General features: G+C 33.2%; 1 protein-coding gene across 2 annotated transcripts in view; it reads left to right on the forward strand.

Annotated features, from left to right (window-relative positions):
- The first annotated feature begins 546 nt into the window (after positions 1–546).
- LOC150100272 (histone lysine acetyltransferase CREBBP-like) overlaps positions 547–13,906 on the forward strand; it is a 345,238-nt gene continuing 331,878 nt past the window's right edge. For both annotated transcript variants that reach the window (XM_090403052.1, XM_090403053.1), the window contains exon 1: positions 547–1,093. In XM_090403052.1, coding sequence (XP_090259178.1) covers positions 1,012–1,093 — 82 coding nt within the window. In that variant the 5' untranslated portion in view covers positions 547–1,011. The remainder of the gene's footprint in view (positions 1,094–13,906) is intronic.

Raw genomic sequence — 13,906 nt, forward strand, 5'->3', positions numbered from 1 at the left:
TAGTTTAAAATGCGTCATTTTCGCTTCCCCTAAGGTATTAGTCAATAATGAAGGCAGAAAGCATTACAATCTTTCAAAAGCCTTTTTTTTCAGGATGGAACGTACAGCCCTTAAAAACCAAATATGCATGCCCTTTATTTCCATGATTCCAACTGCATATTTCTAAATAACAGTTTTCTTTTTTTAAACTACCTGTGAAACTTAAGTGAGACAGAATTGAATTGAAGACGAAGAATACAATATCTTTAATCAAGAAATCCTGCCATGCTCTTAAGTGGGACCTTGCCCTTCTTATGTTGATGAGTTAACCATGATCGGCCTCATCATTCATGCGTCAAAGTCGAATTTCGGATTTTGTCGGACGAACACGGAATTCCTATTATTGGGAGGTAGAAATAAATCAACCAATGGTCAGTAAGTTGTTGTTCACGTGCTTAGGCAGGTCCAATGAAATGAGGTAGTTGGGAAGGACTATTTGCATTCGGTTATTCTCGTTGTTTTCTCTGACAGTAGCATAAAAACTTTTCATCAACAGCCGCCATATTGATAGAGTATGGAAATGAAAATTTGTGTTTCTGATTTCGTGATTTAAGTTCTACCATTTCTTTAATTATAGCCTATAGTATGTTAGAAATTAAGGAAGGTCAGTGAAAGTTCTTTATCAATAAGGGCTGAAAATTTTAGTGGTTTATGGAGAAGCACTTCATTTTATGTAATCGGCAATGTTACCAAGTGTTTGGATAGAGATGGAGCAGTGAAGCTTGATGCAGAGTGAAGGATGTATTAAAATGCCGTGATATGTGATTAACAATGACTGTACGGAGCTATGTTTGGTATAGAGGGCTTCATCATGAAGTCCGTTGTATGCTTCTGCACGATATTGATTGGAAATGCATCATTTCGCGCGTTCGTGTTAGCATCTTTTATAATTTTAAAGCATCAAATTCTTGATGTGTTCCTTCTTTCGTGAGCCAAAGCAGTAATTCGTTTTTAGTTTTAGGCTTAGTCAACATGGCTGACCAACTTGTCGATGGACCTCCAACAAAACGACAAAAACTTGGGGATTCCAGCTTGACATCTACAGATACTTCAGGTGAGATGTTTATATTTTACATTACAGCGAACAACAATTTGTGCGTTGTAGGAATGCAAGTAGTATGGTTTAATTGTTCGTTGCATAGTCCCTTGAACCTTGCGATGATTGTGTCTTGCTTCCATTTAATTTTCACTTTTAATTTATTAATTAGACTATATTTAGAGTCATAGCTTCGCGCACATATATATGTATATACATATACACACAGGTATTGTAGGAGAGAAGAAACGTATATACATATCTGTGATTAATCCATTTCAATTACTAGATGAAATACACCTGGAATACTTTTGCTCCATCTTTACACCTTATTGTTTAAAACGTATTTCCAACGAACAGTTGTCTTTTTAAACTCTTGTAATGTTATAAACTGATATGAAATTTTAAAATTGCAAGGGATCGTTATATGTGAACAAGTATATTGATCCACAATTCCCACTTACTCTTCCCGTAACTTATTATTATCCAGTGTTTTATTATTCAATGTTTTATTGCAACTGGATTACAAATATCCATATAATAAATTTATCGAAATATTTTTATGATTAGTGCTTTCCTATATATATATATATATATATATATACACACACACACAAATTATGACATCTTTTCACGAGGAAGTTAATAACGACGATTTTAAATATTAGATTGTTATAAATTTATATTGGCTTAGGAAATTAATATGGAAGAGCCTGCAGTTGTCCAGAATTACGATTTGAGTCGACAGAATTTTTCTTTTTCATCCTTAAACCTTTGTCTTAAGTGTTAGGATACAGACTATATGTGTGGAGCAGAACTCTTAATAAACATATCATCTTTCATCAAAATATGAAATCATTTTATGATGGATAAAATCTGAGAAAAAAGATTCCCAGATATTTGGCTCCTCATTTAGACAGCAATGAATTATTGGTGCTCACTAGAGAGAAAGGATAATTTTTATGAGGCTGAGAAATCCAGAATATTAGATTCTCATTTAAACATACATTGTATTCATTTTTATTGTGTAAAAATAATGGTAGAATAGATTTTTGCATTGGTCTAGATTATTTAACAGCTTCCTCTCTCATACTACCATCTGACATGAAAGTCTCAGGTGGCATGCTTTTATTTGGAGAAACTTCTGCTGATATATATTTCATATGAATTCCAAACAAACCTTAAACCTAACTAAATTGAATGACTTGTGGAATATTATCAAAAAAATGCTTATTCTGAGGTATTTTTTTGAGCATTTATGTGAAAAACAGAAACGTTTTAGCAAGTAGCATGAAAGCCATTTCTAGTGTACAAGCGAGTAGTGCAAACACTAGGAAATTAATGTCTAGAAAAGGAATAGTGGTGTAGCAAATCTAACGATAACTGTTAATGTTATCATTCTGCAGAACATAGAGTTGAAATTTATTAATTTTAGGAATATGCTTGAAAAACAGAAAAGTCAATTTTAATTCTTTGTACGAGTGTAGCTTTTATCTTGTTCTTTGCTTCATGGCAGAATATTAACATCATATCTGGGTATTATTTATTTATTAATAACTGAATTGCAAATCAAATATAAAATAATAAATTTTAGTTAATTTCTCTTGAAAACAAGAAATTGTTTTATGATTACTGAAGAATCTCCTTATGATATGAGTATTAATTCATTTTAAAGCAAGTTAGTGCATATTGTGGAAATGGTTTTATTGTTAATACCAAATACTATTAATAGGACGATGACGTTAAATATACTGTACTATAAGTAATTTGCTGCAAATATAGCATTTTCTTTTTTTTAAAGTAAATATCAGTATTGATATTTGAAATAATGTTCATTGCATTAAAAGTGGATGAAATACAACAGACATTCTGTAGAGTTGTGGAAAAATTTAAATTTTTCCACAACTCTATTTAGAATATTATCTGTTGTGGATACACTTGCACATTAAGCATTGTATATTATATTTGCTCATCCATGTTTTGGAATTTGATCTTAGGTAAATTAATGTCTATTAAAAGAGGAGGGCACTGATACATATAAAACAATGAGTTATAAGTAGATAAGATAAAATTTCTAAACAGGAACAATATAAGAATGAATTTATATCGATAATATATATTATGTCATTTGTATTTAGGAAGGGGAACATGGGAGGTAATTAAAACCTTCAGAACTTTCCTCATTTTCCAAAATTTTATTTATCTCTCCTCGCTCTGCAATGTAACAAGGCCTGGTGTTTAGATTGCATGTGAACAACTTAGTTTTATGTTAGCCCTGAATGAAATCAGTGCTCATTTTAATTTTTTTATATTCTGGAATTCTCCACTATAAGGATAATTATCAGACTTTTGATGGCATTTTCAGAATAGATGCATGAATGTGCTTGATTTTAAAGTACAAGTGATTATGTACAAGAATGTAACTATAGTTCAAAAAATATTATTGCCATTGTAAAAAGAAAAGTTTGATATACTAGCTTATTATTAGGTATTGTATAATATAAGTCATTGCTATACAAATTGTTATACATTTTATGAGTTGTATTTGTGCCTGTCTTATTTTAAAAATAATGAAATAATAATAAAAGTAATATAATTTTTTTTAATGTACGATTAAAATAATCTAACATGTTCTCCCTCAGCTGTTTCGTTCCTTATATTGCATTAATACAGAATGAGATACGACCATGAACATATTAATGTGTATCCTCTTTTTTTATTGGATATTAGATTTTGCTTGGCATGAGATTGCTGTTAGTTTGACAGTTTCTAACTTATCACGGAAGTCATCATATTAAAGAGTAGGGAAATATTAATATTTCCTTGCTTATAGTATAAAACCATAAATAATGCCATTTCTAAATTTTGAAAATTATAAGAAAATCAGTATGCATTAGTACATCATTTGGCCTATATTAGGTACTTTTAATCATTTTTGACTCCCCCCCCCCCCCTCCCAATGGCTCTTTTTATGGTAATACTCACTTTTCTGGGCAAGTCTTTTAATTCTATGATAAATTTAATCCAAAGAAATAATGGACTAGAATACAACAAATGGTGAAATAGTTAGTATTAATATATTGCAACTCTTTTGATGTCATCTCTCTCTCACGTGTTGTTTGGTTTATACTTTAAGGACAAAGGTCATGCTTCACCATTCCAAAGATTGTGTGTGCATTACTTTCTTGTGACTTGATCATGGGCGAGGCAGTTGACTTGCTGTCCCCGTCATGCCTTTCCTTGACTTTCATTTAAGAATCCAGTGGTATGGTCTTAACATTTATCAGTTTCAGAAGTTTTATGTATCTGTTCAACACTGCTCTGCATAACATCCATTAATGGCTTACTATCACAACACCACTATTTCATAATAAGGGATGCTTAGGATTTCCTAAATCTTATGGTGCAACACCCTTATGACTTTAAATTAAACATTTTTTTTTTTTTTTTTTGCTGGTACATTTCCTCAAACAATCATGAGTGAATTGCCACTGCTGTTAGATGCTCCAGTTTAAAATAAAAGGGAGAAATGAAAAGATACAGAAGTGAAACATCTGTAAATTATACTTGCCAAGAAATTATATTCTTGTTTAATCCTTTATCCGAACAAAAGATTTTGTGTGAAGTATATTCCCCACTTTGCTTCTTGCATATTGAGGTTAAAGATGTCACATCAATTGCCTTAGTATCTCTTGATACAGAGCACATTTCGGTTTGCATGTGCATAACGTTATGCATTATGGAAAGGTCAATACCCGAGACTAGTTGGTTTTGATCTTTCTTGGGATCTCATTAGCATATCTGGTGTATCTCTTCTGAGAACCAAGATCAAATTAATGTAGAAGTCATATATTTCCCCAGAAAAAGACACCTGAACCAAATATAGTTTCTACTTTACTTTATGCCACTATAAATCACTGTTTTTTGTTTTGTGCAATATATATATATATATATATATATATATATAACACACATTTGTTTGTACTGATTTTATAATGATGTGATTTAATTACCACAGTGTTATCTTCTTGGTAATTCAAATAGACCAGTTTCTCTTGTATCTCATATTGCAAATGATTTCAAGATTCAATATGAGATATTCTTCATTCATGCACTCACCATCTTTCCACATAAAAAAATCTGCTCCTCATACCCTTCTTCATCACATCTTTACACAGCATCAGGTGATGGCATCTCATTCCTCTCATCTGATGATCCACTCTTTTTATAATTCCTTCTGTATTAATCTGGTAAAATTTCATAACCAACTTGAAGGTCTCTATCATATCTCCTTTTTGCCTCCTATCCACCAAACTATAATCCACATTCCCTCAACTGCTCTGCATATGAAGACTTCTATGTGAATTATAAGGCCAGTGATTATGAAAAGCTTAGAAGACAACTCAAAGCTATAGCATGGAATGAGATGTTAAGTAGGCAGAAGATAAATGCTGCATGGGAACTCACCAAAAGAAATTTAACAACATCGGTATATGAATGTATTCTGAAGGTCCAAAGACTGAATAAAGTAGGTGTCAAATGGATGAATAAAGGGATTAAACATGAAATTTGGAAGAAGATACTGTGGAGGACGTACAAGATGAATAATTGTAGCAGTTGATTGCATGAGGCATATAAAGAGCAGGCCAGGAAGGTGAGTTGGTAAGAACAGCTAAATTATAGTATGAGCAAAAATCAGCAAATCAGGCCAAGAAAAACCCTAGAGAGTTTTTCAGATGTTGCAATTAGAAGAAAAAAATTATTATGGTAAGATGATGTTAATGGATGAAAATGATATAATGGTAACTGCTGCAGAAGATGTTGTTGAGGTATTCAGTGAATAAATTATAAGGTTGTTTCATCCTTATCAGGGTGACATTATGAAAAACTCAAGTGTAGAGGACGGCTTAATTGTGAACGAGCAGAAGGTATATGAGGAAATATGCTTGATGTCAATAGGGTGATAGGATTTGATGATGCCGTATCTTAAGAGAATGTCCTGGGGAATTGGAAGTAGTGTTGACATGCCTATTTAGTTAAGTCTTACAACTGCACAGGTTCCAAGAGAGAGAGTGGAAAGAAGGTAAAGTTGTTCCACTGCATAAAGGTTGTGATAAGGCTGTGGCTACAAATTATAGGCCAATCTGTATATCTGATGTGGTTAAGATACTGGAGAGATTGGTGAGAACTAGGATACAGAAATGAAATGATTACAGTAGTATTCTCTGTGGTTGTCATCATGGGTATCACACAAGGTATAGGCATGGAGTTAATGGCAATACTGTTAAATTATTTTTTGTTTTATCTGAATTTGTGTTAGTGTATACCTTACTAAAAAAACTGTAACAAGGTGACAGATGTCTTGGACAAGGGAGATGCATATACAGTGGTATACTTAGATTTTGCAAAAGCTTTTGTTAGACTGCCATGCAACGAGCTGTTAAATAAACTGAAAGAAAAGAGATTGGTGACTGGTATCAGAAAGTTGTATGTGGGGATGCAGTATTCCGAAAAGGAGGGTCACTAGTGGTGTGCCGTTGGGGGTCTGTATTGGATGCAAAGTGTACACTTGGTGGGGAAACTTTAAAGGAGGTAGAGGAGATAAGAGATCTGGGAGTGGTGGTGGACAAGGATCTGAAATTCAGGGGCCACATTACACAAGTTGTGAAGTCATCGCATCAGATAATGGTAATGAATGCGAGGACCTCGTCATGCAAAAATAAAGAAGTTACGATTCCATTGTATAAGGCATCATATGGATTATTGTGCACAGATTTGGTCACTGTGTTTTCATGGTGACAAGGTTAGAATGGATTCAGATAAGATTCACAAAGGTGGTCAGTGATTTTTGTAATGTGGAGTATGAAGGCGGATTGAAAGAATGTAAATTGCAACGTCTCGTGAATAGGAGGGAGATATGATTGAGACATTTAAGTTAGTCAGGGATTGTTATCAGGTTGACATGGAAGAAATTTTTCATAAATGGGAGAGGGGAGGTAGAAAAGAGGCTATCCCTGGAAACTATAAGAAGAGTGTGAGTAGAGTGAAGAGCAGGTTCTTTACATGGAGAGTGGTTGGTGAGTGGAAAGCATTGCATCGTTGTGTGTTGTGAATGATACACATTGAAAGTCATGGTTGAATGAACTTTTTGGGCTATAGTGTGTACCTCCCACAATGAGTCACTGACTCCATGGAGGTCAGATGTTAATAATATCCAACACACCAGAGTCTCATTTGTTGTTGGATCTTCTCTAGTGTTTCCACATCACAAGATGACCAAATTTGAGCAGAGTGGTTCATGTGTGGTCTGACCAATGTTTTACACAAAAGCATACAGAGGCTCCTTATCCCTGTATGTCAGTGTACTTGTTATCACAGCAATACGATGTGCAGTCTTCTTAACACTTGCAATGTGCCCTTGGAACTTTAGTCCATTGTCTACCATCACCCTAGTATCCTGAATCACATCCACTTCCTGAAGCACAGCTGCACTAATACAATACATAGCCTGATATCTCTACACCTCAGTGTAGCACCTTGCATTTGTTAATATTAAAACAACCTGCTCATCTGTCCAAGCTAAAAGTCTATTTAAATCTTCCTGTAGAGAATTAACACCTACTCAACTTTGTATCATCAGCAGACATTTGAAAATTCCAGTCAATCCACACGAAATAACATTAACAAATAAATTGAACAGTAGGGACCCAAGAACACAACTTGCTGATATCATGCAGAAAGCCAATCATCAATCCATCTGATTAATCAATTATTCTATCCCATCTTCTGCAGCTTATACAGCAATCCGTGTTGTAGTAATCATCAAATACCTTTTGCAAAGTCGAAGAATATTGCTACATATGAATCTCCCTTATCCAACACATTTGTCATCTTATAAAACATAAGCAGATTGCTAAAACAAGAACTGCTGTTTTGTTTTTAAGTTTACATTGTTACTAGCCTCCTATTAACAGTTTTCTTCCAAATTAATCTGTTATTGGTCAGTCTTACATTTTGGTTTTCCAAGACACTCACCCAGATTAGTCTTCCTCTTGGTGTCATTTTCTTGTCATCCTAGTATTAGACACTTGTTTTGCTAACCTTTCCTCTCCCATAATGGTTAAGACGAGGTATGATAGATACTGTGTGAATGTTGAATAGTTGTTCTTGACATGGTGTTAGGGCAGTGATGGTGAACCTTTTTACCCAGGTGTGTCAAACATCTTTTTTTTTTTTTAATATTGACGTTGTTGATGTGCCACTTGCATACATGCATTATAAACTACATAATCATAGATGGTGACTTATACATATCATATTAGGCTATTTATTTAATAGGACATTGATATAAAATCTATGAATTCATATTATACAATTAATTTAATAAAGTGAAATTACAAACTTACATTACATTTAATGACTTTTCTGTTCCTTCGCCTTAACTGAAAGCGATATTTATCACAGTTTTTTCATCAGAATACCAGTATCTTTCAACATCCAAGGTGTGTCACCTGAAACCCTCGCGTGTGTCAGTGCTGACACGAGTATCATAGGTTCACCATCACTGTGTTAGGGCCTCCCTCGATGAGTCTGTTGACTCCTTGGAGTTGCCCGAAATAATAATAATAATAATAATGTGTAAGTGACTATTCCTTCTTAGATTGGCTCTCCTCATACATTCTTTAATACTAATTATCTGAATTGTTTTTTGTAATTCCTTCATTTTTAATATAATGCCATTGATTTTATTTGTTTATTCTCCTAATTTTTAATGTATTGATATTGATTTCTCTGATTGATTTTATTTTATTTTTTCTAATTTGGCTTTTTTACTGCTTGGTTAGTATATTGCCTAATTTCTCTATTAATCCATATAAATTTGTTCAGCTGGCTCCCCATCATACCAGCTTTGCATATTTTGGTATTTATTTCCATATTTAATTTGTCATCTTCACTAAAAATTGTGCCTAAATATCTGAAATATTTTGTTCTATAGGTTCTCAGTGCAGAACCTGTTGAATTAATATCGAACTCCTGCTTTCACAGATGTAATATTTCTAAATAAATTCAGCACAAGTCTCTTCAGAACTATTTTTGAATAACTACTGTAACAAATTTATTAATAAATCAACAATAAAAAGACAAAAACATCACCTGTAAAGAGCTGAGCTGAATAAACCTGGTATCGAATCCTGAGATAGCCTATATATATATTGATATTACGCATGCGCGCGCACACACACAGCATTACCATGAACTCCATGCCTATACCTTGTATGAATTTATAATTCACACAAGTATCACTTAACTTGGAATATAAGTTAGTAGGAGAAAACATGAGAAATAGGAAATATAGTTGCTATCAAGGAATGACTACCTTCACCAACAACTTGTAATGAAGGGAATGTGAAGATTAAGTATTGTACATTTGACAATAATTTCAAGAGATGAAGATAAATATAAGTGGCTAGGCATGTGGAGCTTTTAGTTGAGAAAGAATTACATAGGAGAGAATTTGTAGATAACTGTGGTGGGTGAAACTAGAAGGGAGAATCTTAATAAAGTATGGCATCACTCAAAGCATTTTAAAAATCACTTCTTCTCCCTACCAGAATTAGAGAAGAATACTGTGAAAGTTGAATGGCATTGGTATCTCTTAACTAGTATTGTAGTACTTTCTGATGTCAACTCTGTTAGTGCTATTACGACACTTCTGTTTTTGTTTCAGGTTATGTTAATCTCTCAGAAAGTCTTATTTTTCTTTTAATAATAAATTTAGTTCTCTTTCCAATATTTATTTATCTCCTCTTTTAAGCTCTGAAATAAATCATAATGTGATATTCAAACTTTTGTAAAACACATTGAAATTTTATCTTTTGTGTAGTTAGGTTAAAAGAAAATGGAAACCCTCAAAAATAACTTCACTTAATGATAATCCATTTTATAGCCTATGTACTGTCATTTATATAACTAAATTCTCTTTCATCTGGCCACATTTTTATTCTCTCCTTGAAATAGGATTCACTTAATTGTTAAGTTCATATTTGCTTACATCACGGACATGAACAACCATTAAGTAAGAGCTGCATAACATTTATATAACTGGATGAACAGATATAGATAATAGAAAATACAAGCTAGAAGGTTGAGAAATGGTAAAAAGTCAAAATCATTATGAAAACAAATAAGGGATATATGTGGAAATACAGTTTGTGCAATTAGGGGAAGTTCCATAATCATATGCCCTCAGTACCGTGGCACACATCGTCAATAATATGGGACAGTCAGATGCAGGAAAAGACGTTGATAGAGTATTGGAATTTTATTATTATTACACCAAGACCTCATGGAGTCGACACAGGCAATCCACAACTGTATACCCAAGAGTCAAGCAAATAAAGTAGGAGGGAATTAATGAACAGTGAACTTAGGCAATTAGCATAGGTAAACAAGTTGTGTGGAGAAGATGAATAGTGATCACATATGAAGAATATAAGGGAAGGAAGCACATTATGAAAGGTTTGCTAGTAAGGCTTAAGGAAATTAGTCAGCAAACTCTTGTTTGCTGTGTATTGGAAGGTAATTCTTTTGCTATGTGATATGCAGGATGAAGAATAATTGTGAAATAGGGCTATTGATGTTTTTTTTTTTTATAATGTGAATCTGATCCATTATGCTGTTAACTTAGACATTAATACTCTGGGTGAGTTTAGATAATTTTAGATAGATTAGATATTCAGTAATTCTGCTTCCAGAGACTAAAGGTTTAAATTTTTTTTTTCGCTATGTCAGGCCTCCATTTTCTCACACTGGGCAATGTAACTCATATGCCACCTAAAGATATTCGCAAAAGATCCATGTCCATAGTTGGGATTCAAGCTAAAATCTGTTTACTAGAGAGTAGATATGCTAACTAGGCTGGCATATGGTAACAAAATGAGTGTGGCAGAGAATGGTGGAATTATTTAATAAGAATATTGCTAGTGTATATCATTCTGGTGAATGATGTTATGTATCACTTAGATGGATGCATATACCATGGTGATTAGATGTGAAAGAACCAAAATAAAATATTGACATATCAATTTCCTGATATGTTCAGGTTATTATGATAGTACTGCATGATTAACTACATTATTATTAATTTCCTATCTACAATTTTCTCCAAATTAGTCTATTATTTGTCAGCACTGAAATATTGTCACATCTAACATCTTGTTCTTCTAAGGCACTTCTAACTTCAATCCACCTGGATTTTTTAACTGCTATCTTGGCATCAAACACTTTCTTTGGTTGTCGTTCTTCTCCCATTCTATTTACATGCCCATACCATTAGATTAGTCCTACTCACACATTCTTGAATGCAAACAATATAGGTTCCTTTCTATCTGTTCAGGATCAGGTGTTTTATTTCTAACCCAACTCTGAGATCCATAAATTAAAATTGGTTTGAACACTGTCTTGTATACTGCTACTTTAGTGTTATGGCTAATTTTCTTTTATTCCATATAAATTTATTCAACTAGCACTCCACCTTTGCTTATTCTGTTGTCTATTTCCAGGTTTAACTTGCCACTTCAATCAAAACTGTGCTGAAATAGCTGAAGTTTTTGCTTGTTCAGTAGGCTTCCCATTCAGAATTCAGCTGAAGATTTCTATGTTCATGCCTATTTTCATAGTTTTAGTCTTTTTATTGCTGATTTTCATCCAAATTTGTTACAGCTGTTATTGAATTTAGAGAATCCTGGAGACTTGCACTGGATGTGTTTAGGAGTACAACATTATCTGCACAAAAGAGCGAAGTTTATCTCCAATTCTAATATCAGGTGTGATGCCACTTTATTTTATAATGTAATCCGTATAGATAATGTATTTCCTTGTCTTACACTTGCTTTTACATCAAATCATCTTCCTGTTCCATTTACTCCATTATAACTGTAGTGTTTTGAAGAATTTTCACTGGGCACCTCGTATGCCTTTTCCAGATCTACAAAACTTAAGTACAGCTCCTTGTTATACTCCCATGATTTCTCAACTATTTGTCGTAAAGTGAAAATCTGATCCTGACAACCTCTATTTGGCCTGAATCCAGCTTGTTGTTCTCCCAGTTTCTCTTGCAGAATTTTTCTCAGCCTCCTTTTAAATATGCTTGCATAAATCTTACTTGGAACACTTAATAGAAAAATTCCTCTGTAATTTTCAATTTTAGCTTTCTTCTTCTTTTTTTTTTTTTTTAAATAGATGGATGCTATGAGACCTCTACTCTAATCATCTGAAATTTGATCTACTGACCTTTGAATTATGTGCTGTAGCCATTGTAAAACTTTTATATCTCCATATTTGAGCAACTCTGGTTGAATGTCATCTACTCCAGCTGTCTTTCGGCATTTCAAGTTTTTGATAGCTTTTTCTATCTCAAGTATTGATATGTATTGCTGTTTGCATTTCTCTTGAAAATTTTCTACTACAGTTCTCTCACTGCTTGTTTCATTTGTTCAGAGTGCTTATTCCAGACATCTAAGATATCCTTATCTTTATTATCTTTGATTCCTTTTATAGTACTCTTTCCTCCATTTCTAAACTTTATCAAAAGCCTCCAGAACACTTTGCCACCTTCCTGATATTTAACTTCTATATTCTTATTAAAGTCTTCCCATGACTTTTCTTAAGCTTCTTTCAAACATAGCTTAGCTCTCTTTCATTTTTCTCTGTATTATTTTAGGGCAACCTGGCTTATTTGCTAGGAACTTTCAGTATGCTTTCTTCTTTTCCAGGACTGCTTCTTTAACTTCCTGTATCCACCTTGGCATTCTTATATTTCTATCCTTGCAGGCAACTTCATCACATGTCTCCCTACCTGAATCATTGTCTTAAGAGTTTGCCACCAAGACTCCAAGGTTTTCTTGTTTTTGAATTGTTTCATTTTTTCTTCAATAATTTTGCATAATTGAGTCTACAGTTTACCTGTAAAAGCAGCTCAACTTTAGTTCTTAAATTTTTTTTTTTTATATATAGTGTTCTTTTCAATGTGCCATTCAGTTTTATCCTACTTAAAACTAAGTGATGGTCACTTCCAATTTCAAATCCTGTGTAGACTGTCCTGAACCAATATGAAGATATCACTATCAACAATAACATAGTCAATGAAACTTTTCTTATTTCGTATGTCTTCTCTCCACATGAACCTGTTCATATTTATGTTGGAACATGGTTTTAGTAATGACCACTCTGTATCCTGAAAAGAAATTCACCTGGTTCTTACCATTATTATTAGCCTTCTCTTTATGTTCCCAAAACATTTCTATATGTTTGGTGGGATTCACTTCCTACTCTGATGTTTAGATCTCCAACAAGTATCACTTTTTCTATTTTCTTAATGACAGCTGCCTACTCAAGTGACGTGAAAAACTCCACTTCTTCCTTAGAAGATCCTTCTGTGGAGCCATAGACACAAATAAGTTTCATTCTCCATTTTCATGTTTTGGAGTTTGCCTACATTACTGCTTGAAACTCTTCTAATCAAGAAGACTGTTTTCATGTTTGGTGTTGAATGCTATCCCTACGCCTTTCTTCTTTTCCTTGATTATTATTGCTCGAATATAACATCCTATACTTATTATTTAGTAAATTCTCGCCTGTTTTTCATTTTTTCAGTGATTACAATTATGTCCATGTGGTATTTTTCCAGTTTTTCTGCAAGCTTGATTTCCTCTCCATTAATATTCCTTATATATATCAGTTAAATAAATTTAGTTAGTTAATTATTACCTTTGGATGTGTGTTTACTCTTCTAAATATCAACATAAGTAATAGTTCGTTCACTGGTTAGTT

Source organism: Typopeltis vanoorti, chromosome 13 (genome assembly GCF_054136105.1).
Source record: "Typopeltis vanoorti isolate ZY-2024b chromosome 13, IOZ_Tvanoo_1.0, whole genome shotgun sequence".
NCBI classification, from domain to species: Eukaryota; Metazoa; Arthropoda; class Arachnida; order Uropygi; family Thelyphonidae; genus Typopeltis; species Typopeltis vanoorti.